At 46.6% G+C, this 24,680-nt stretch overlaps 1 protein-coding gene and 1 long non-coding RNA gene across 2 annotated transcripts in view; one reads left to right on the forward strand and one right to left on the reverse strand.

Annotated features, from left to right (window-relative positions):
- Window positions 1-20,259: 20,259 nt before the first annotated feature.
- JUN (Jun proto-oncogene, AP-1 transcription factor subunit) lies at window positions 20,260-23,013 on the reverse strand. The gene has a single exon (XM_084784024.1). The coding sequence runs from the start codon at window positions 22,010-22,012 to the stop codon at window positions 20,999-21,001; it is 1,014 nt and encodes a 337-aa protein (XP_084640150.1). The 5' UTR covers window positions 22,013-23,013; the 3' UTR covers window positions 20,260-20,998.
- A 1,324-nt stretch (window positions 23,014-24,337) lies between these two features.
- LOC311598728 overlaps window positions 24,338-24,680 on the forward strand; it is a 43,188-nt gene continuing 42,845 nt past the window's right edge. The window contains exon 1 of the long non-coding RNA XR_014779640.1: window positions 24,338-24,523. This is a non-coding gene — a long non-coding RNA (uncharacterized lncRNA). The remainder of the gene's footprint in view (window positions 24,524-24,680) is intronic.

Consider the following 24,680-nt stretch of genomic DNA (forward strand, 5'->3'; position numbering starts at 1 on the left):
TAATTAACTTATGGTAAAAAAAAATGCTCAATAAAACACTTCAAACAGAATATAGATATGCATCAAGATTATACACCATAGACATGTTGTCTTTATCCCTGAAATGCAGGGCTGATTCAATATATACAAGTCAATAAATACAATAGACAACATAAATCTGGTTAAAGACCAAAAATCCTATGACAATCTCAATAAAGGCAGAAAAATCCTCTGGCAACATCTAACATGACTTCATGATAAAATCCTAGAGAATGTGCAATGAGAGGGCACATACTTCAATGTAAGCAGAGAAAAGCTTGAAGCAATGCCACTGAAGTCAGGAACAGCACAGGGAAGTCCGCTATCCCCAGCTATTTCCAATACGTGCTCAAATAGTAGCAAAAAGGAAAGACAGAAAAAAAGGGGATTAAAAACAGAGAAAGAAGTCAAACTATCCTTATTTGTACATGACACATAATATACATCAGAGATTCTAAATTTGACCAGGAAACTTCTCAAATGATAAATTCAGCAATGTGGCAGGATAAAAAAAAAAATCAGTAATTTTCTATACACCAACAACATACATAAAGAGAAGGACAGAAATCCTCCATTTACAATAGCATCAAAGAAAATAAAGACTGTAGAAATAAACTTAGCCAATAAATAAAGGACCTCTACAACAAAAGCTTTAAACCTCTAAAGAGATAAAGGCATTAGCAAATGGAAAACATCTGATACTCATGGATTGGCAGGATGAATATTGTAGAAAATTATCATTTTACTAAAAGCTATTTACAGATTCTATGTCTTCCCAATAAAAATCCCCATCTCATTCTTCATAGAAATAGGGAAAAAAAAGTGCTATCCTAAGAGTCATTTGGAACCGCAAAAGACCCCAGATATCAAAAACAATCCTGAGTAAAAAATGACAATGTTGGAGGGATTACCTTTGCAGATTTTAAGATATATTACAGAGCCATAGTGATAAAAACAACATAGTGTGGAGCATGGGTGGGTGTGACTCCTGGCCACCCAGCTAACCACAGAAAAATTCCACCATGACCAAGTAGGCTACATCCCAGGCATGCAGGGATGGCTCAATACATGGAAATCCATGAATGTAATTCATTATATAAACAAACTGAAAGGAAAAAAAAAACATGATCATCTCCTTACATGCCAAAAAAAAAAAAAAAAAAAAAAAAAAAAAAAGAAAGAAAGAAAGAAAAAATCTAACACCCATTTGTGTATAAAGTGAAGAGAGCAGGAATACAGGCACATACCTAAACATAATAAAAGCAATATACAGCAAACCAATAGCAAACATCAAACTAAATGGAGAGAAACTTAAGTCAGTTCTACTGAAATTAGGGACAAGACAAGGCTGTCCACTCTCTCTGTATCTCTTCAATATAGTACTTGAAGTCCTAGCTAGAACAGTAAAACAATTAACGGAGATTAAAGTAATACAAATTGGGAAGGAAGAAGTCAAACTAACACTATTGTTGGTCCTACAATGTGGAGAGTAGGAACTACTTCGGACATGGACTCTGGCCACCGAACTCAGATCACTTCCCCCCGGCAGGAAGGCCTTGCCAGGCTACAGAGGGAGAGGTTACAGGTAATACAGAGGAGACTTGATAGGCTGAGGTCAAATGTTAGGGAAGGAGAGCTCCCCTCTCTGAGGACTAGCAGAGGGAGAAAGAGGGGATGAGGGAGGGAGGGGGTATCGGGAGGGGATGAGAAAGGGAAACACAATCGGGATGTGAAGAATTTAAACTGCAGAACAAGCAGGTAACTTATATTTCTAATCCCACTATATGGGAATAGCTCTGAGACTGGCTGAGACATGAGTGTCTAGGCATAGACAATGCTCCTTGTTGGCTACAGAACCCCTATGAATTATTATTAGATGCCATTCTTCACGTGGCACGAATGAAGATTTACAGATGTCTTTTTTCCTGCTCATACAAAGAGCAGAAAACCAGCCTCAATTGTTCTGTGTATCTCACACACCTCATACATTTATAATTTTACAACTGTATAATGCTTGTGAGAAATTATATGCTTTCAGGACAAAAGGACTGAACACTAACTCTGGATAATACCTGGCAGGATTCAGTCCTCTCAGCATGCTGGACACTGACATCCTGTGTCCTACATATTCCAGCACCAAGTGCTTCAGTTGCTGTGCCTCATCAGAACAGGACAGCTCCCAGGACAGCTTTGAAGAAAGCTACCAATCCCAATTAGTCCAGCATTTCAGACTGTCCCACACAGGACTCTAATTAAGCCTGGAATTTCTCAACATTTAGAAACTGGACCACAAATGCTATTCCTAACTTGCTTAACCATTTCCCCAATTTTATTTGGGCACCTACAAAGGTATTATTTATCCCAATTCAACTGAAAAAAAATCTTAAGAAAATGATGCCCCATTTTCTTTAAGGGGGTTGGGTAGGTTTTTGGTTGCTTTCTTGGGCTATCGAGGGTTATTTTTCAATGGGAGTTGGTTATAAGTTATTATTGATCTTATTTAGAGAGAAAACAAGGTTGGACTCAGGGATGTCTCTCTTTTCCTTTATCTTCTATTCTTAGGTTTAGAGATAGGGGTTGAAAAGACAGAAGGGGTAAATATAGAAATACATAGGGAAAATAGAACAAAAAGTAGATTAGTGAGTCTTCTCCTCATCTTAATGCCTTAATTGTCACTCACACGGTTATTTTTAATTCACTGGTGTAGAACTTTGTATATAGAGGCAAAATAAGTTTAATTTTAGATGCAATGGTATAGAATTCAAATTTATTATTATTCACCCAGATTATATATATTTTGACTCTAATATTTAGCATTGTACCCATATAACTCAATTATAATACAAGGTTTACTTCCAATACTTTGAGAGTACCCAAAGGAGGGAAGCAGCCAATGGTACTATCCAACTGCGAAACCTATGAACCACAGCAATGACCAGCAGTAGTGATACACATAACAGCTCTCTAGTTGGACTTAGGAGGTGCTCAACAAAAGGGAAACCATGCCTGGTACTGTAAATGTAGCCAACTACCCAGAGCTAATGGAGTCATAGATCTTGGAGAACTTAGAACCACCACTTTCTAACTACACTCCAAATATTTGTCCTTACACCCACATCAGCTCAGCAATGTTTGTTCAAAGACTGCTTCCATATATGGACTGGCTCTAGGTAGAAGGGAGTCTAATACACAACAGAGCACGTCCTCACTGTGGCTAGAATATAAAACTGTGAACCAAACAGATCTGTGAATTTGGCTGAAGCTCTGATCCTATTTCCATGTCTCTTAAAATATGGACCGCAACAGCTACTCTGCTGGCTATGGGTAGGGGTTGTGCATGGTTAAACATATAAAGTTCTTGGTGTTATGACAGCACATTTGCTCAGTAAATATGTAAATAAACACCGTGCCCTCCCCACTCTTCAGCCGCAGCTGCCCTCCCTCACTTTCACTACTGCTTGACAATTTGGGGCACTTTGTAGAAGTACAATGTGTGAGCTGCTCAAGTCCCAGGATCTGTGTGTGGATCTTTTAGCTCTCAAATGTGCTGGCCAGTTGCTTCAATGCCTTTCATTTACTATAAAGTGAGGATTTGAAGTAATAACTTCTGAGGTTTCTATCCCCTTTAAAACTTGGTATCTCTAACACAAATTTCACTTCACATGGTCAAATCTGAATGGTCCTTCTGGTTAGAAAACACTGAGATACCTATCTACCTGCTAAACTACTAGAACTTTTTTCAACTCAGAAACATGAAAACATGGGTAGGCTTTCTATGTGCCAGAAATATTTTCAATTCGGTAAAAAGAGTTTCAAGGGAAGTGTTGGCTATTTAAGTTACGTTTCCACATTATAAGGACATAGAGTTAGGTGGTACACAGTAGGTACTTAGTGCGTGGTGGGCACTTAGACCTCCAAGGCTAGGGCTCTGTTTGTTTGCTTGTCCTGAAACAGTGCTGGGGATTGAATCCAGGGTCTTGAGCATGGTAGTCAAGTCTTTTACCACGAACTTGTGGTGAATTTGGAGCACACATGTTAGAAGTTCTCTAATTTGCATCAGAAAACCATAGAGACCATGAGGACCTCGTTGGGTAAAGGGAAACAAAGCCATGCTTCTCACAAGTAATGATAGATAATTTGAAATATCCAAACTTTCCCCTCTAACTTTTTTGAAAAGCTTATAGACACAAGAAATATACTCTAACAACCAGAACCCACAAGATAAATGCTATTAATACAAGCACAATGTCCATCCATTTGTGAATGTATTTAATCTACTCACCAAGTCTTAATGGAGTACCTACTATGAGATATATCATAGTACCTACTATGCTAGATATGTCAGGATGGAAGGCCAAAGCATGAATAAAGATAAAATAGATAATTATAGTACACTCTTACAAGGTGAGACATATATATAAACAGATTTAAACAAAGTCAAAGGATCTGGGAGGGGGCATGAAATGTCTCGCACACTCATGGGACTGGGTGATTATTCATGGACTCTTAATATTAGAGATGGCTTAATTATATTATTATCATTATTATCTTGAGGCAAGGTCTGTTTATGTAGCCCTGGCTGTCCTGTAACTCACTGCGTAAGACAGGCTGAGCTTGAACTTATAAAATCCCATTTGTCTCTGTCCCCCATTACAAATGGCTTCTTAAAGAAACCTGAACCTGAAACACTTAGCTTCCCCCCAGTATCCTTTGCTGCATAGAAGGCGGATTCTGAGTTGACTAGCCATGAGGGAGCTTTTCATCAACTGCAAATTTTCTGTACTTTTATTTTTCTTTCTCTGGCACCACAAGACTTACAGGTCAATTAGGAAGTTATCAAGTAGGAACTTTAACTATACCTTAATTTGTTCAAGACAGACAGCCCTGCATTCAACCAGTACAAGTTTCTCAAGTAGAGCTGGTGTGCCAGGCACTATGGTGTGAGACACAGATACAGTGACGAGCCCAGGCATTGTGTCTTGTGACTTACAGTGTGAATTTAGGGAAAAGGGCCAATTATCTCACAGGTACCTGCGCCATGGTTACTCTGATGGTGCTAAAGACTTCTAAGGGTCACCACCACATCTGGGGGATCAGGGAAGGCCCTGCTGAATCTTAATGCCTGGCACTTAATCTTCTCTAACTCGGAGCGGAAGCCCTCAGAGGGTCAGTGCCCCAGGTGGAATGGCACGTGCTTCGAGTGCTAAGAGGAACTGGAGAAAGGCAAGCGGGAAGAACAGGATCCAAGACAGACCTTGGGAAGCAGCAAGGGCCCGATGGTAGAGAAGGCCCTGGCAAGGAATGTCACCTTTCTCCTAGGAGTCACAAAAAGCCACCAAGACTTGAAGAAGGGAAGGGCTGTGAGCATACTTATGCACTGAAAAGAGTCTACTTCTCTAGCTTCCCGTGGCTCCGTTCACACACCTTCTGCGTACGGTAACGGGACTGAACACTGCAAAACAGATGGCAGAGGCCATCTAGAAAGCTGGAAGCTGGTCATGGTGGCACACTCCTTTAATCCCAACATTCAGGGATGCACAGCCATCTGTGAGTTCGAGGCCAGCCTGGTCTACAAATAGAGTCCAGGATAGCCAAGGCTACACAGGGAAACCCTGTCTCGGAAAAAAAAATCTAGTGCCATAGTTCAGAGGACGATGATATTCTGTGGCTTGTGTGTGGGATGGAGTGATGTAAGGCAATGGGTCACCTGGGAGAGGAAAAGGAGCTAAGTCAATAGTATGAGGTGCTGAGCCTGAGGCAGAAAGAAAAGGATCAGCTATATCTTGTAGGTCCCTTTGGGCACAGCTAATTGGTTAGATGGAAGGCTGAAAGAACTGATGGATGGATGGATGGATGGATGGATGGATGGATGGATGGATGAATAGATGGACAGAGTACCATTCTTTTAAATGAATTACCAGTGGGCTTCATCCCGTAACTGACACAGAGAGGTATGTGAGTTGTGAACCACATAGAACATTTGGCTAAAGACAAAAGCAAAGCAGAGGAATTGGCCCATCCTCTTCTTGCCCAGTCATGGATCTCAGTGTGGGTCCATTTCTACCCATGATGGAGGTACACCTTCTACTGCTGTGAGAAAAGGAGCTGTCTGGGAGCCTGGACAGCAGCCAGCATTGCAAGCATCAGGTACGTTAGTGGTTGGGGGGTGGTAGGAGACTATTCTGTTAAGGTCAGGGTCAGAGTACCTAGATGGTAAAGCCGAGATCTGCAGAAAGTGGTGAAAAACTGCCAGGCTGTCCTGAACACCAGCCTCAGTTTGTTTTTCCTGCAGTACTGCCTCTGGAGTTTCCTGGATGCCTGACCCCAGGAAGGATCGGGCCAGTGGCTCACCCTTCCTGTTATTTGATTCTTTTGTTGCATGCCTTTGATAAAAGTCAATGTGGAAACCCACACTCTCAGAGAGCAGAACTGCCCTTAGGACAATTTACATCTACACTCTTATCCCATGGCTAAGAACACAGAGACCCAAGGCAACGGAATGTTTGTCTCTGGGTCCCCTGCCTGGCACTTGGGTCCCTGGCCCACCACCACGATCTTTTCTCTAACTAGAAATTGTACTTTCACGGGTAGCAGATCACACCCAAAGGCTCATGAATAAACTTGTTCACCTGGATTGGGACCTTTCCCTGCTTTTCTTTGATACGGGATCTTGGGAAGGAACTTAATCTTTGAACTGCACTTCCCAACTCCTGTAATCTGGAAATCAAAACATTGACCTTAAAGTGGGGCTGTGACGATTCCTCTGAAGATACTGCTAAGCATTTGGTGTTCAGACTCCACTCTCCACTTACGCTACTTTCTGCAGCCACTGGGTCTTCTTATCCTTTTTCTGCTCCCCACCGTTTGGGAGGGATCAACAGAAAATTTAGTTTGGAAGGTCTTCATATGACAGCACCAATTCATCATATCAAATAACGCTAATCTTGAGAAATAATTGCATTTCCCCCCAACTTTTCTTTGGGATTCCATTTCTTAAGATGCAAATGGCAGTTAAAGCCTGGCCCCCCCAAGGCAGTATTCCATCTCTCCAGACTCCTTCTACAAAGGGGAAGCACATCTCTAACTCATTAAGGCCGTTGAAGTGTAGCTGTCTTTTTGTGTGTGTGTGTGTGCAAAGTAATCTGATCTTAATTGAGCTAATTCGTGTCCCATGTGGTACCAATTGGTGTTCACCAACTGTGCCCTTTCACACCTCCTAGTCTTCCTTGCAGAAGGAACCTGCAGAGCCTGAACAATGGGCTCGAGACAGAAATCATTCTTTTGAGCTGAGGCCAGCAGCTTCCTTCTGCTTTTTCTCCTCTGCCATGGTAACAGTGGAAGGCAAGTGATGAGATGGGATATCACGTGACAGAAAGAATGGGAGGCCTGAGTCAGAGAATGTAGAAAGAGGTCCTTTGACCTAGGCTTCTGCAAATTCTTATTTCTCAAGGCCTCTCTACCCGCTGAGTCTCGTTCTTCACTCCTGAAATAGGATCTGTCCTATAAATAGAATCTGGTCTGGCTTCCGGGCCTTTGGCTTGTGGAACAAGGGCATTTCCGATGCATACTCTTCTCTAGTCTTTAAAAAAAGAACCCCAAAACCTAGTGTTTAGACTTGATCCTCTAAGGCTGACAACAGCCACACTTAGGATCCAGCGGGATTTGTTGACGAGGCCTTCTGATCTTTAATTGGGGGTTAGTGGGTGGGACCATGAAGTCTGCACTCTGGCACCGTCCACCGGCATCGATTCAAGTCCAAGGATCCTGTGGAGGAAAGCTGGGATGTATCTTCTTAATGCATTGCATAACTACTGTTACTTCATTTCATTTGTGCTTCTACGTCATGGACTAGCTAAATGGTAAAGAGTGTAAAGAGTCAATCTAATGATCTCCCTTTAAAGATACAAGAGTCTCCTCTGCACTGCTTTTCCCACTCCAACAACTGTGACTTTCCTTCTCCAGTTCTCAAGTCTAAAATCATGTGTTTTGTATTTTGTTTTTATATAGACATCGGGGAGTGGTCATACCACCTCACACCTGAGCAAACAGAGGGTCTGGCTGACTTGTGGTGTAAGGAAACACATTAAGTTTCAAGTCTGTTACTGTGATTTCACAGTGAGCATCAAATCCCAGTTAAGACACAGGACAGTCTTCAAGAGGGAGCTGCCTGTTTGCTGTGATACTTGAGGAGTGAGCCGCTTCAAAGAGTCTTTGGGTGGGAAACCACATATGGATACCAAGAACTGCCAGGTCAGAAGCAGGCTTTGACTCCAGATATCAAGACCCTAGAACAAGTTGGAGTAGCAAGCCGTCCCTGCCACTGCAATATATATTGCAGTATATATGGTCTGTTCTCCTTATGGAATGCAACCAATCAGCTCTGTGGGATGCTAACTGCAATGTTCAATATACTGGAGAGAGAAAATCCTGATTCCTTCTAGGTCTCTACCAGATCTGTTTAAAATTCAGTCACTTGGAAAACAGGTTTATTGTTGATGTTTTCATCTGAAATGGAGTTTCAAACAATAGGGCATAAAGCCCAGCAAAAGATGAAGAGCAAAGAATGTGGCCTCTGGGCTTCCCAATTCTCCATCCCTGCTAAGAAAAAGAACATGATATTCATTGTAAGCCCATCACATCTCAAGTGCCTTTGGCATCTTTTCTAATTGGAACTCTTTCTAATGCTTTTGGTCTTATTACAGTTTGACTATGACATGTTTTCCACAGTCTCGTTGTAAGCAAGAAGTGCTGTTTTGAAAGGTTATGGGAGCTCTGGGGCAGGAGGCCTACCAGCAGAGGGGGATCCATTTTCCTTTCTGTTGTTTTAATAAAACACTCTGATAAAAAGGCAACTGTGGGGAGGAAAGGCTTATTAGGCTTATCTGTCATTGGGGGGTGGGATGGGGTTAAGGCTGAAACTCAAGCAGCTAATCACATCACATCCACAGTCAAGATCAGAGAGAAAGGAGCACTTCCGTGTTTGCTTTCTTGCACCTATCTTTGCCTTCTCTCATTCATGTAAAGGAAAATGGTGAGAAGACTCACAATGGGGCAATTCCTCCTACACCAGTTGACAGTCAAGATAGACCCCCCCACCCCAGAAATGCAGACAGGCCAACCTACACCCCTTGACCATCAAGATAGACACCCCCAGAAATGCATGCAGGCCAACCTACACCAGTTTACAGTCAAGATAGAACCCCCCCCCAGAAATGCCCACTGGCCAACCTACACCAGTTGACAGTCAAGATAGACCCTCCCCTAGAGATGTCCGTGGGCCAACCTACTCTAGATAATTTCTTGATTAAGATTATCTTCCCTCTGTGGTTCTAGGTTGTGGCCAGTGGACATTTAAAACCATTGCATTGTGGTTGGGCTTTAGGAGCTGGATTCTCTGCTTCTCCATGTGCTAAGATGTGAATGTGCCAGCCATGCTGGGAAGACTTGACCAGGTGCCATGATGGACTGTGAACCAAAGAAAACACTCCTCAAGTTACTGTCACCAGGTATTTGTCACATCATCCACAACAAAAACAATGTGGCCACCTCCCCTGCCGAGGTAGCTTGATATTCAAGTGAAATCCTGTTCCTGTGCCCTAGAGTCTTAGGACTTTTCTATAATCATACTGCCTCGGTCTCTTCATCCGCAGCATAATCTATACGGTTTACACGAGGACGTGTAAATATAGCCATGGCACGAGTGCTACAGAAGAAACAATGGCTCCTAAGAGCAAGGGGTACTGTGGCCTTCAGGGAAAGAGTGTTCCTTTGTTAGCCGCCTTCCAGCTTGTGGGGTGGTTGAAGACTTGAGGGTTTGGCCACTAAATCTGGTCATGGAGTATTAGGCTGAACTCTTGGAATCCCTGACCTGTATGTGGATCCTTCCCCTGAGGGAATTCTGAGTCCTGACTGTGTGGGCCTCCTTGCTTCTTCTAACACTTATCTTTGCTGAAGACAGGCCCTCTCCCCCTCCCACCCCAACATGGTCACTTACTGGGGAAGCCTTTTGTAGTGACTAGGCTAAGTAAGTCCCCTCACTGTCACTCCCACAAGCTCTGGTAGTGTCTTCACTACATCTGTGCTGACACTGCTTGCCCCAGCCCTGAAATCCCTTGCACAATGCCAAGCTCTATGGAGCCAGTGAGTCACATCTGTTTAATAGCTCTTGTCCTTATCAGACAATAAAAGAAACTCAGCTTCATTTGTTTGGCCTGAAAATAGTTGAGGTTTGACTGAGAAACACTCTGAATCATATCTACCTTAGAGCCTCATGTTGCCTCTCACCAAACACCACAATCCAATTGTAATGGCTGAGCTTTATTCATTCCATTAGGATACAAACCCAGGCACCCTCCAGCAAGGGAGGCATTTCCCCTGTATCTACTGCGATGGCAGGCATCAACATGCTGAATGTCACTTGGTTTTGGGTTCTTCTCTCTCTCTCTCTCTCTCTCTCTCTCTCTCTCTCTCTCTCTCTCTCTCTCTCTTTCTCCTCTCCTCCAGGCTTTACTTCTTGCTTGTAGAAGAGGAAGAATTCAATAATCATGGGATGAAGAAGTAGAATTAACACCATCATTTGGAAGCATGATGAGAAATCAATCCATAGTGATGTCTAATTTACTTTTCTCATTGCTGTGGCCAAATACCTGACACCAAGGAACATAAGGGATAATAATGTACTCGACAGTCTAAAGAGATATGGTGCAGTGTAGGGGTCACTAGGCATGGTGGCAGTAATGTAAGTCGCTTGGTCATATCATGTCCACAGTTGGGCGACTTAGGGATGTTGTCATGTGGCTTCATGCTTTTCCTCATTGTCTTGGGACTTTGGCCCACGGGATGATGCAGCTAACTAATACCCAGAGTGGATCTTCCCTCCCTCTCACTTAAACCTCTTTGGAAACACCTTCAAAAGACATACCCGGATGTGTGTCTTTGAAGTGTTTTCAAATGTAGTCATGTCGACAATGAAAATAAAATGTCACAGCATTCTAACATGAAAAGATTGTAAGTCCATGTGTGCCACAAATTACTCACCCTATTTTAGCCTAGCATTGTCTCAAAACATACAATAGAGATCAATCTGCTATGGTGTTTTCATAGTTGCATTCACATATACACAAAGCCAATTTTTATTACTAGGAAATTTCAGGTACCTCTGTCACATCCTGGTGTGCCATGAGCTCTGATTCCTTCTGAGGAGGAGAAAATCATTGGACTGTAGTGTCTCCTCTTAATTCATCATGATAACTTGGTCTCCTTCCCTCTCCTGCTTTTATACTGCTTCAGGCGTTGGATTGTGGAGACATTGATAGTGGTGCCATGAGATAAGCAGACAAATAGAGGAAAACACAAACCTAGAGTGGGCTTTCAGAATATTGTCTAAAGAACATTCAACACTTTGCCTTCATTTGTCTAAGTTAATCTATTTTTTAAGAGTAAGCAGCAGAACAGCAACTCTCCTCCCTCTATTACCCACTGCTGTGATAAAATACCCTGTTCAAATGCAACTCAAGAGGGAACTGCAATTCCACGTCTATCATTGTGGGGCGCGAAGGCAGCAGGGACGTGGGGGCAGCTAGTCACATTGTTTTCATAACTAAAATCACAAAGTGGAGCAATTAATGCATGAATACTAGTGTTCAGCTCGCTTTCTCAACTCATACAGCTCAGACCCCTCTTCCTAGGGAATGGTGTCACCCACAGTAGGCAAGTATTCCCACCCCAATTAACATAATCAAGATGATATGCCACAGACAAGTCCACAGGCCAACCCGATCTAGACAATCCCTCATTCAGACTCTCTTCCCAGGTGATTCTAGATCAGTCTAAAAATTACAATTAAAAGTAACCATCACATCAAACAAATTCAACTCTTGTTAATGAAAATGTCATGCATGTTATATCACTTAATACAACCTCCAGATCAGTTCACAGTCTATTCCCTCCTAGATCATGATTTTCTTTGAGGATCTCCTCCAGCCTCCCTATGTGGCCAGATAGCTTTTGGAGACTCTGTACCTTGGCTTCAGAGGTGGGTGGTTGGCCTATGTTTAAGGCAGCTGGACATGAGACCCAATAAGACCAATGGAACACAATCCTGGGCCCATGAAGAAGTGTAGCATCTATCTCATTTGTGTGGACTGGAAGCTGGACTGCAAGGCGTTGCTGCCTGGAGATGCGGAGGAAGGTGATCTTTCCTATAGGGAGGGGAGTATGGTGAGATACCAAAGCCTAGTGGTGCCAGTGGAGCCCTGTGTATAGCCAGATGTACAGCTACCTCCACCAATGGCTTTTTAGTGAAATTCCTCTGCTGAAACTGAATTTTCTGACTTTACAGCCAGAATGTTCTAGTGAATACATCTATGTTAGCCAGTGTTAGGCTTGGCCCCTTTCCACACATTAGGTTTCTTAATCCGTATAATAACCCAAGAGGAGTAGGTATTACTAACTTCATATCATAACTGAAACAATCGGAGCTCAGAGAAGCTCAATATTCTCCCACTCCCAGCTAGTGTTTTGTATGAAAATCCGGCTGCAACCTCTGTACTGTTCTCTAGGCATGGGTGTCACGGCATCATGTCCCTGGTGCAAAATTGCATGTCTTCGTCCCCTTCTTTCCCTGCTTAGCACACGTAACCCATTATCTCCCTCCTCTCTGCTCCTACACTTGACTTCAGGAATCCAAGGAATAGACATTAGTACCTCCACCCAGGAAGCTCACTCAGAGTTAGCCATTCTTCTGCTGGAGGCCGGGGGCTGGCTACGATGACCACTGTGCCATCCTGGACAGCACGTGCAAACCTTGCCCGGGTGCTAACAATTCTTTATTTTCAGGCACTCAGCCAGCCATTCTTGGGGGGCTTCTCTTACAACATCCGGGTAGTTGGGGCTGGGGGTGGGGGTAGGGGTGGGGGTGGAGGTAGGGGTGGGGGTGGAGGTAGGGGCAACCTGGGCTGATAGGCATCCTGCTTGGGCTAGGCAATTTATTGCTTGGGCGTTCGTATGCAGCCAGTTATGTTTGGAAACCCTGCCTCCTTCTGACTTCACTTCCTAAATGTGCTGACATGCCTGTGAGCCAAACCAAACAGGTTCACAATGCTATGCCCGGAGAATATTCCCCTTTGAGCACAGCTGGCAAAACAAAACTTCTCTCCAGCCTGCAGAGAGGACCTGCCAGCCCTTGTATGACCAAGGCACAGGCCCTTGGAGACCTCATTGGATTTTAATAGGAAATGGTTCCAACTCAGCTATCCCTGTGTGTGTGTGTGTGTGTGTGTGTGTGTGTGTGTGTGTGTGTGTGTGTGTATTCATGATTATTTCTTGCTAGATTAACAAGCTCACAGTGAGAAATGGCTAATGGGCACTTGCCTGCTATAGGCAGGTGTTTTCTATAAATGATCCTCCAAAGAGCCTTTTGTGGGGGGCTTTGGTTGGTTTCCTTTTTACAAAAGAAGAAACCGGGGCTTGTCAAGATTAAAGAACTAGCTCCATACCCTCCAGCCACAAGCAGCAGAGAGATCTAACCCAGGAGCACTTAACTCCTTACTGCCAGCTCTGCCTCCCTCTGCTCTTCTGTGTCAGCATGCTTCAAGTTTAGTGTGCCCAGCAGAGCAGTCAGGAGCCATGAAAGGGCCGGGGGTTCTAATGTTGCCCTAGCTCCCTGACGCTCAGCAAGTTTGTTTCTTCTCTGAATCTTAATATACAAAATGGAATGGCAAAATATCTGTGTGGCAAAGAAGCCATGAGGTCAACTGAGATAGACATTTCCATGGTAAGAGCACTCCGGGGCAAGGTCACATGCGGACAGCGTCAGTTCTTTGGGGTCAACTTAGATTCAGCTCTAGTTTCTACATATTGCTTATTTCATAAAATTGATCAAGGTGTGGCTCTTCCTTTTGTCATTCATAAGATAAAGCCCTAGCATGCTCCTGGTAAGTTCTAGCATGGTGTCCGCTGCTAAGTAGAACCTTGTAAAACAGTATCTACTATGAACAGTATATGGATGTTGGTTTCTATTATAAAGTATTGTGACAAATACTTTTGGTTCCTACTGGACGTTGCTGCTCAAGAACTTTGATTCTCAATGAAGCCAGAATAGCATTAATAACGGTACTGTACAAACAGCCCCTCAAACATCAGTATTCAAAACTAACAAGTTCTGTCTTCTTGCTTGTGCAGTTAACAGATACACACCATAAGTACATTCAAGGAGTTTGGAAGACTCTGATAGATATCAGTATTAACTAGGGATCTATGTTGACGGTTACCCCACATCTGTGAAGACTCTGATCAGTATCAGCACTAGTTAGGGATCTCTGTTGATGGTTACCCCATTTCTCTGTTTGCACAGCTTCTAAAACACAGCAAGAATAAGCATGTTGGATCTCATGTTCGTTGTTAAGGCTCTCCTTGGAGAGCATGTATGACGTCACCATGGCTTCAACTGACTGGCTAAGACAATTCAGAACGCTTTCCATCTAGTTCATGGAGCTAGGATGTGGAAGGGCAATGGTGGGCTCATGCCCTTGTCTGAGGGTGAGTCGGTAGGCACACGATTAATAAGATTTCCTCTTCTCTGAGGGAAAAAAAAACTTACTTCAGGAGAAAAGGGCCACAGAGAAGAGAAACACGAAACTGAAGATTGTGTGCTGTTGGTGATGCTTGCGTTTACTTGTGAAGCTAGGAAGTGCCACCAGGAAGCAGACCCCATGCAAGAAACTTCACCGCTACACCAAGAACAGTAAGCTAAAGCAGCCGAAGCTCATCGGGCCATGGTATCGCTAAGCTACTGTGCTTGCCATTCCTGGACCAGTTTCATGTTTGGGTCTCTAATCTAAATTTTGTCTTCTGTTCTGACGTCTGTGAGCAGCCAGTGAGGCTAAAGAGGAGTTACATCACAGCCCAACTGCATGTCCACCTTCATGCAAGACTTGAGATAAGGCAGCCAAAGTTCCTCCTAAAGTGAGTTGATTCACTCTGGAGGAGATTAGCCATTCACAGGAGCTGAGAGACTGAGATTTGAGGAATATCCAAATTCTATCCAGGTGGCTCGCAGGCACATAATACAGCCTGCAAAGGCAGTAACTCAATCGATGAGCTGATAACCCAATTTTCTGAAGCAACAATGAGTCAGCTCTCCGGCAAAGACTTTACTGTGCATACATGAAGGAAGTTTACATAGCAAGAAACCACCAGGGCTTCTCGGCACTGAGGGTTTGGTTCCCTCCAGGAAGGGAGGGTTTGCAGCAGGGCAAGAGAAGTTCATTAGACACTGCTGAGACACAGGCAGGATCTCTCAGGAGACTATCTGGTTACCCTTGCTCAGATGCTAAGCACATCAAAGAACCTTCTGATACTTAGGCAGCTCCTCGGGGTCCTACATGGAGAAGTAAGCGTGTGTACTCAGTGAAGGATTCAAGGTCAATGGGGCATCTGATTCCCAGAAGAAAAGAGGAAGGGAATATGGTTGTTGATGCCTCACAATAGAATCATGCCACGACTTGTGATTGGGCATGTGGCCCTGACAGCAGCACTCAGTTCGCTGGAAGCTTTGGCTTCTAGTCTCATGAAATAGAACTACTGTTAATGCCCAGAAAAGTGGGGGGAACACACTGAGATAGAAGTGTTTGGGGTCCCCAGGTATAAATACCATTGTTCTCCATTCTCCCCTTGGCTCACTTCACTCCAGGGACCCAGGCTCTATCAGAGCCTCCACAGAGAGCTGCCGTATTTCCATAGCTTTCTCTCAGGCCGGCCCTCTCTGTGGACTTCCCTAACTCTACCTACCTGTTCTCCACCTGTGCAGCTCATAGCCGTCTACAATCCTTGGCATGCATGCTTATCCCGTGGAGGCCTTCTTTGCTCCCCACGCAGTTTGGATTTCTAGTCACTGGTGCCCAGTTCTTCACTGAGTTTGTCTATGTACAGCCATGCACTTACTTGCCTGATCTCTTTATTCTGATCTCTCTTACCATATTGCAAACTCCAGAAAGGGGGCTTCTTACCAATCTCCCTCCCCACCCTGTTCTCAGTGCCTCATACAAAACAAGCATGCAGTATTACTTGTTGTGCAGTTTTGGTCAGTTCCCTGTGGCTCTCCGAAGTCAGGCTGTGCCCTGCTGCCTTTGTGAGGACCCACTCAGTTCTCACCCTAGTGGCCCGGCCTAGGCATTGCAACTCCATTTCTTTGAGCATTTTGCAAAATGGCTTTCCTTCAAGAGGTCGAATTGGCACGGGAGAGGAAAACAAGTGGAGGAGAGCAACAAGGAGGAAGATCCTCTTGACAGTACCTTTTAGATTTAACCTGTCGAGTGACTGAAGAACAAGAAAGCTGTGTGATGTTTCTTGCATCAAGCCATCTTCCTCCCACTTCTTCCCCAACTCTAGGACCACTTGAAACAGCACAGACATTCTAAACAAAACCTTTTGGTTGTTATTTACCTTACCTAGCTCCTTCCCTCACTCAGGGGCCATTGGAGTATAGTTATTTCCAACGCTGACCACATCCATGCTCATGTTCAAATGCCTCTACATTTTCCCATTATTCAAAACACAGTGATGCCCCTGTATCAGCTGACCCTTAACTCACTCCCATTTCACCCGCTTCTTTTCTTTGCACAATTTCCTTTCTAGACTCTTCCAACAGATCCCCCCACTGCTTTCTCACATTGCTTTCCTGCATGTCAAGGGTCAGGTCTGTGAAACTTTTCTTTATAATGGCTTCTCCTCCCCTCACGTGGCATTGCTTGCTTATAGCGTCCATCTCATAGCACTGGAGTAGTTCCTGCCTCCTCTCCTGTGCCCCTCTCTAGAGTGAGTTCCTTGAGAATACGGATGATAAGCTAGTCAACATTTTTCTCCCCATAGCCTGATAGAGCCTTATATAGGATGTCTGAAGGGCCCCTGTGGACCTAGTTGCACTCCTGAGAAACTGTGTGTTTGGATCTGCCACCACAGGCACTGCTAGACCTGTGCAGTGCTGGAGCACCATGGCTAATGAGTCAACAGCCAGACTCCAATTAGTGGTTTGTGAAGTGTTTCTGGGTATCAGATTGCTTTTGCTGCTTGGTAATCACAGCTGTTCATGGGGATGCGAAGGAACCAGCCAAAAATTGTTCCCCTGTTAAATACAAACTTGTTGATAAGCTCACTGGTACCCGTAGACATGATCAAATTTTCAGTCTCCCCAGATAACCAAATAAAGGAATCTGTTTTCCAAAGGTAAACACTTTCACTTCTCAGCCTCTAATCCTCTTGTCCCCCAGAGAACTAACTGAGCCACCAACAATTAGATAAAACAGAGGTAAGGGGCAGGGTGGCTCGGAAAGCATCGTGGCTTTCTTCTGTTCAGCCAGCACAATTCTTTCCTAATGACAAAGGACACATGTGCTGCATAATCAGTGTGACTCCCGTCTCAGCAAGCACATACTGAATATAGACTTCCAGAGCCCAGCAATGCATCTCACTACAGAAACTCCCCTTTGTCATTACCAGTAAAGTCAGCCGCCTCTGGGAGGACTTTCTGTGCTTGTTTGGTCCTTTTCCACCTCTACTGCCAGGCCTAAAGTCTCAGGTAGACCCCTTTTATGTAGGATGACAAGTTCCATTAATGAAGGTGAAAGGGAAGTTGTGTGTGGCTGGGGGCATGACTAAGCTAACAGCGTAATTCTTTAAGGAACACTAACTGAGAAGAGGGCTTCAGAACTTTGTTGTAGGCTGTTTAACCATTTAGGGGCTATCTTTGATCTATCTACCTTGTATTATCCACTAGGGCACGGATGAAATATACATCCCACTAGAAGAAATTAAGATCTGGAATTAAGTTGAAGGGAGATTTTTAAAAAATGTAATTTGTCTGCCCAGGTATCAAAATGTTATTTTATGAATATCCACTGTGTGTCAGGTGTTGTGCTAGGATTCCAAGGGTCCTCTAATGAACAGGATAGAGTCTTTATCCCTGATACACAGACACAGATGCTCACAGTTTTCACAGTTTGGTAGGGGTGAAGATGCTCCAATGGGGATTATTCATTCCACATGAACACGGAACCAAGGAAAAAACTTCCAAGAAGGCACCACTTAATCCAGCTGTTCTAGGTATCTGCTGGTGCTATTAAAGCACTCTGGCCATGCACAGTGCACAACCTAGGGAGGGAAGGGATTTTTTTTTTCTTTCAGGGTGCAATCCATTGTTGAAAGAAATCAAAGCATGAATTCAGACCGGGACACCAAGTAAACTTCGAGAACAGGTGAAAGTGATCATCTGAACCAGAATGAAGGTCTAGGGAGAGGAAAGAGTAAAATAATACAAGCCAAAGCTTGGAGGGTTGAAAGATACTTCTGATTATGAACATGTAGCGTCTGATTCATGTTCTGTCTCAGAGCTCTTGGAAGGTAAAACAAAACATAACAATGTTTCCGTGTGGACATTTCTATTGATTAGATAAACCCTCTGTCCCAGTGGAGACTTAATAATCTATGAATTAATTACACATAGGTACATATACTTATGTAAATAATTTAAAAAGGATTAGTGACTTTATATGCCATTGGCCAAGTGCTACCTAAAGTATATCACTCTGAAAGTCCATAATAGACTTACTCATTGTGTCCACGGTAATTAGCTGATTTTCTGCTTTTTAAAGTTTACAGGATACCATTATTGAATTTTCTCTTCTTGCCATTATTTTTTTCTGCCTCTTTAAGGTAGAATAGTCAGAATTTCAGGAACATAACTCAAAATGTTATTTGAAAGGAAACAAGTGTGGGGATGACCTTGACCTTTGGACCTTCTTTTCCTTTCTTTTTAGGCAGATGAGGAGTGCTGCTTTTCTCTACTGTGCTGTTGTCCGGGCTCAGTCTAGCCTTGAAGGTTATCAGTTCCCCAGCCTGTGTGCTTGTTCTACTTTGCACTTGCTTAACTCCCTCAGAGCCCCACCCTATGGTGCTTTATTGTCCCTCTGCCATTACTACCTATGGTCAAAATCACCTCACCTTCCGGGGTGCTGACATCGGCAAAATCACTATTTGGCAAAAGTGCCCCAGCTCCCAGTAACGCTTGGGTCAAGAAGTATTATTACTACAGACTATGTCCAGTACGCAACAAGCCTGTCTAGGCCCCTGTGGACCTAGTTGCACTCCTGAGAAACTGTGTGTTTGGATCTGCCACCACAGGCACTGCTAGACCTGTGGAGTGCTGGAGCACCATGGCTAATGAGTCAACAGCCAGACTCCAATTAGTGGTTTGTGAAGTGTTTCTGGGTATCAGATTGCTTTTGCTGCTTGGTAATCACAGCTGCTCATGGGGATGAGAAGGAACCAGGCAAAAATTGTTCCCCTGTTAAATACAAACTTGTTGATAAGCTCACTGGTACCCGTAGACACGATCAAGTTTTAAGTCCAAATTACAGATGTATTATATAATCAGTGTTGGGCCCATTTCTCGTGGAATCTGCCCCATCGTATTTATAATAGCATCTTCCTAGACTGGCCCTAAAATTAGTTAAGCCAGATTGGTCATTTTGAAACAAATTAAGAAATAAATGTGTACTTGACACATCGATGGGTCTCTTCCTTCCTTGGTACTGGGGAGAGATGGGGTGGGGGAAAAGGGGGAGGGGAAAGGGGAGAGTTAGGAGAAGAGTTAACCCAGGCCCCAGCTTCTACTGTGACTCTTCCTAAATTCTTTGCTTTTAAATTACCAAGTTTAGAATGCAGTAACACTAACCCCAGAAACTTAGAGAACCTTCAGTATATGGTTTAGGAAGAAAACGGTAGCAAAGGGAAAGGAATTCAAGATTTTTAAAAACCATTATTTGAATACATTTATTGTGACAAGAATGCTGTTATAAATATGCACAAGCAAAGGCCATCTTTCTCTGGGAACTGTCAGATCCCACGTTGGAAGGAGACACCTTTTGTAAAAGCTTCTGCTTGGAGGACAAGCATCTATTGCGAAGTCTCTACTATATAAGTGATCACAGCACATGCCACTTGATACAGCTCCTAACTGAAGTGTCTGCTTTCCCAGCGGGCTCTCCCCTCTCCCCTTGCAACACCCCCTTCTTCCAGCCTTAGGAAACACCATGCCATCTTCACTTGTGGGGCGCTGGGGTAGAGAGTCTGACCCAATGATAGCATGCAAACAGAGAACACAGCTTTCACACTAGAGAGCTTGACACTCGGTTGCTATTGCAGCTAGCTATCATCTACCGATAATGCAGCAAAGAGGTTGGGAGCTACTTTTCAATAGTTTATTGTATTTTCTTAAATATCCTTTCTGGAAATTTTCAGAAACAAAACATAAAAAAATTATATACTTTATTACAAATGGTAAACTCAGAATGCTTCAAATCTCTTATTTACAAACAACACTGGGCAGGACACCCAAACAAACAAACATGGAATAACTTACAAAGGCAGGAAGCTGTTTATTGACAGTAATCAGCTTTCATCAAATTAAAAAAAATATATATGTACATACACAATTGAGGGAGGCAGGTCAGGGGAGTTCATCTGCACTCTAGCCTGGCATTCACAAGCCTCCCTCCCCTCCCCAGCCCTCCCCGCTTTGTGTTCTTAAGGAGTACTACAGAAGCAATCTACAGTCTCTATTGCAGTTTGTAAGCCCCCCGCCCCCCTTTAATACTGAATGAGATCGAATGTTAGGTCCATGCAGTTCTTGGTCAATGTTAACGAAAAGTCCATCGTTCTGGTCGCGCGGGCACAGCCCGTTCGCAAAGCCTGGCAGCCAACAGGCCGCCGCTCTCTGGCTCCACGCCAAGGCAAGTCGCGCCACGTCCTTCCCACTCCAGCACACTGGGGGCGCCGTCAGGACGCAACCCAGTCCATCATGTGTACCCTTGGCTTCGGTACTCGGGCACTTTTTTTTTTCTCTGTCGCAACCAGTCAAATTCTCAAGTCTGTCTCTGTGTTATTTTTTTTTCCTCCATTGCCCCTCAGCTCTGACAGTCTGTCCTCAAAACGTTTGCAACTGCTGCGTTAGCATGAGTTGGCACCCACTGTTAACGTGGTTCATGACTTTCTGTTTAAGCTGTGCCACCTGTTCCCTGAGCATGTTGGCCGTAGACGCCAGCTCCGAGTTTTGCGCTTTCAAGGTTTTCACTTTTTCCTCTAGTCGGGCGATCCTCTCCAGCTTCCTTTTCCGGCACTTGGAGGCAGCGATGCGGTTCCTCATGCGCTTCCTCTCAGCCTTGATCCGCTCCTGAGACTCCATGTCGATGGGGGACAGGGGCGGCGTCTCTCCCGGCATCTCGGGCACTGTCTGCGGCTCTTCCTTCAGGGCCTGCAGCCGCGGGTGCTGCACCGGGATCTGTTGGGGCAAGTGGTGGGGCGGCTGAGGCGGCTGCTGCTGCGGCTGCTGCTGCTGGGGCTGCGATGGAAAGGCCAGCCCGGGAGCGCCATAGGAGGGCGCCCCGCCGCCGCTGGTCAGCGCACCCGGGTTGAAGTTGCTGAGGTTGGCGTAGACGGGAGGCTCGCTGTGCAGGCTGGCGCTGTAGCCGCCGCCGCCGCCAGCGCCCGCTACTGAGGCCACCGCAGGAGCCACCATGCCCGCCCCGCTGACCGGTTGCGCCGCGGACGTAACGCTGGGCAGAGTGTTCTGGCTATGCAGTTCGGCCAGGGCGCGCACGAAGCCCTCGGCGAAGCCCTCCTGCTCGTCGGTCACGTTCTTGGGGCACAAGAACTGGGTGGGTGTCGGCGTGGTGGTAATGTGCCCGTTGCTGGACTGGATGATCAGGCGCTCCAGCTCGGGTGAGGCAAGCTTCAGCAACCCAACGTCTGGCGACGTGAGGAGGTCCGAGTTCTTGGCGCGGAGGTGCGGCTTCAGATTGCCCACCGGGTCGGCCAGGTTCAAGGTCATGCTCTGCTTCAGCATCTTAGGGTTACTGTAGCCATAGGCGCCGCTCTCGGACTGGAGGAACGAGGCGTTGAGGGCATCGTCGTAGAAGGTCGTTTCCATCTTTGCAGTCATAGAACGGTCGGCCACTTCACGCAGGGTTGGCCTGGGCTGTGCGCACAAGTTCTGGGGCCGCAACAGCGCGCTGGGAAGCGGGTGGGTGGGGGGGACGCCCGCTCGTCCCTGCTCCAGTGACAAGTAAAGTTTGACTAAGAGCGCGCGCTCCTGAAGGTAGTGCTCCCGGTTGCGCCCTCCTCCCCAGCTCGCTCCAGGGAGCGCAGGGTTAAGACACCGCCGGCACTCACGTTGGTTGGCTCCCGCGCGCTGCCCGGTTTTGAAAAGTCGCGGTCACTCACGGAGCGCTCTCGGGGGAGCAGCGATTCCTCGGAGCCCGCGGACCAGCTCCACTGACAGTGGTTCTCCGGCGGCGCTGACCAGTCTTCACGGAACTCTCGGTGGAAGCCCGCGATCGGGCTCCGCCGCCCGGACTCCCGCAAAACTGTCCCCTCCTCCGCTGTGAGGGGGAGGGGGCCGCTCCACAGCCGCTGGCTAGCGCTCGCCCAACTTCAGCCGCCAACGCGGAGCCCGGCTGAGTGTAGGTTCCTCTTCTCCCTTTTCTTTACGGTCTCGGCGGCAGACCGAGGAGCAGAAAAGGTTTGCAAAAGTTCGCTCCGGGCCACTTGTTCGTTCCCGGTTCTCTGGGTCAGGAAAGTAGCTGGCCAGCAGCCGCTCGCTTATTTCCTCGCGCGATCAGGCGCGCCCCTGTGCTGTCAGCAGCACCCGGACTTGTGAGCTTCTTCTCCGGGAGAAGGGGCTCTCGAAGCGCTCCCCCAAAACAGCGGTGCAGGAGCCGCGGGCGCTGGATACAGGCAGTTGGTGAGAAAACGAAGACAAACAGATGAGCAGCCCGGAGTCCGCGGCCGAGTAGGTTGGCCGAGTCCGTCCGTCTGTCTGTCCGCCTGAGCGCGTTCCTGCCAGGACGTCTCTGCCACACTCCGTGCAACTCTGAGTCCTTATCCAGCCTGAGCTCAACACTTATCTGCTACCAGTCAATCCCTAAAAATAGCCCATGATGTCACCCCAAGGCCTTCCCATTGGCCTGCGTCGCTCTCAAGGGGGCGGGCCCGCCCGTCGCCATGGAGACCTCACCCTAGAAGATTCTTCTCTGGGCCCGCGAAGGCTCACGGGATGAGGTAATGCTCCGCTGCGCTCCTACAGTTGGGCCCTTCTTTCTCCTCCCCCCCTCCCCCTCCCTTGCGCCGCTCGGGCTTGTGTTCCCGGGTTCCCTCCCCGGCGCGTCTTTCCCGGCCCGCCCGGTGCATTGTGGGCTGACGTCTTGGTTTGGCTGTCTAGTGACGGAGGCTGCCGGGTCGGCTGGACCCTTGCGGCGTCTGTGGGAGGTGGACTCAAGTTCAGGGCTGGGCACCCGGACCAAGACGCGGGGATTCAGAAAGCTGGGGAGGCGCGCTAGTGGCCCGCGGCAGAGGGCCTGGGTAGGGAGTGTGGGTGGCGCACACAAACCACACACACACACACACACACACACACACACACACACGAGTGGAGGTGGCGCGCACAAACCGCACACACTGGGTAGGGAGTGGAGGTGCGACACACACACACACACACACACACACACACACACACACACACACACACACACACACACCGGCTGAGCGACCTGGGCGGCTGACACTGGGTAGGGAGTGGAGGTGCGACACACACACACACACACACACACACACACACACACACACACACACCGGCTCTGAGCGACCTGGGCGGCTGAAGCTGGCTTCGCACAGCACCCCCGCACTTTCGGGAGGCAGAGCAGCGCGGGTTCAGATGGTTGTGTGCGCCCAGGGTGCGGGAGCGCGAAAGTGAGCCTGAAGTTGAGCGGGCTTGAGAGTGGCCCTCCCCCGCCGAGTACGCGTAGAAGTTTGTCTCTTGTTTAAGTTCCGCAGCAGGAGGATCTGCGCCGCTATGTGCTGTATTTGGAAGCTAGAGACACACTAGGGTCCCGGGCACGACACTTCATTCTCTGGGGACGTGTGGGTAGGGGCTCGCTTTGCCGCCTAAGGACGCCCTTTCTAGTTGTGAAATAAAGGTGCGACCCCAGCGTCCTTGGGGTGGGGGGTCGAAACCAACATATAAGAGTTCGAAACCCGGGGAACTCCAGCGGTCGCTTGTGTTAGCGCGCGCGCGCGCGCGCGCGCGCGCACACACACACACACACACACACACACACACACACACACACACACACACACACACACACACACACACACACACACACACACACACACACACACACACACACACACACACACACACACACACACACACACACACACACACACACACACACACACACACACACACGGTCCTGCGCACACTCGGCTTGCGCGCGCCCTCCCTCCCTCCCTCCCTGATTTGCTTCTGGGAAAACAAGTCTTGAGAGCTGCGGACTCGCCCGAAGTCACAGTGCTTGAGCAGGAGTCCCTGGTTGAAACAGGCTGCAATCTCCCCTCCCCGCCTGCTGGTGGATTCACATCCTTCGCGGCCTCTAGGAAGCGCTAGACCCATGTAAGTGGTTTCTTTCCTAAGGTTCTGCGAACCTCCCTCCTCCTCCACCCCTTAGGACGAAGAGGTGGCGAGCTCAGTTATAACACGCATAAGTACAAATCTCAGGACTTATTTGAGCTCCCCCGGCGCGGGGGGGGGGGGGGCGGGTTATCTGCAA

Source organism: Acomys minous (assembly GCF_964271855.1).
Source record: "Acomys minous genome assembly, chromosome: 1".
Taxonomy (NCBI): domain Eukaryota; kingdom Metazoa; phylum Chordata; class Mammalia; order Rodentia; family Muridae; genus Acomys; species Acomys minous.

What these genes read in the sequence shown, in the direction of transcription:
- JUN (XM_084784024.1), bottom strand. Translation starts at nt 22,012, where the DNA reads ATGACTGCAAAGATGGAAACGACCTTCTACGACGATGCCCTCAACGCC.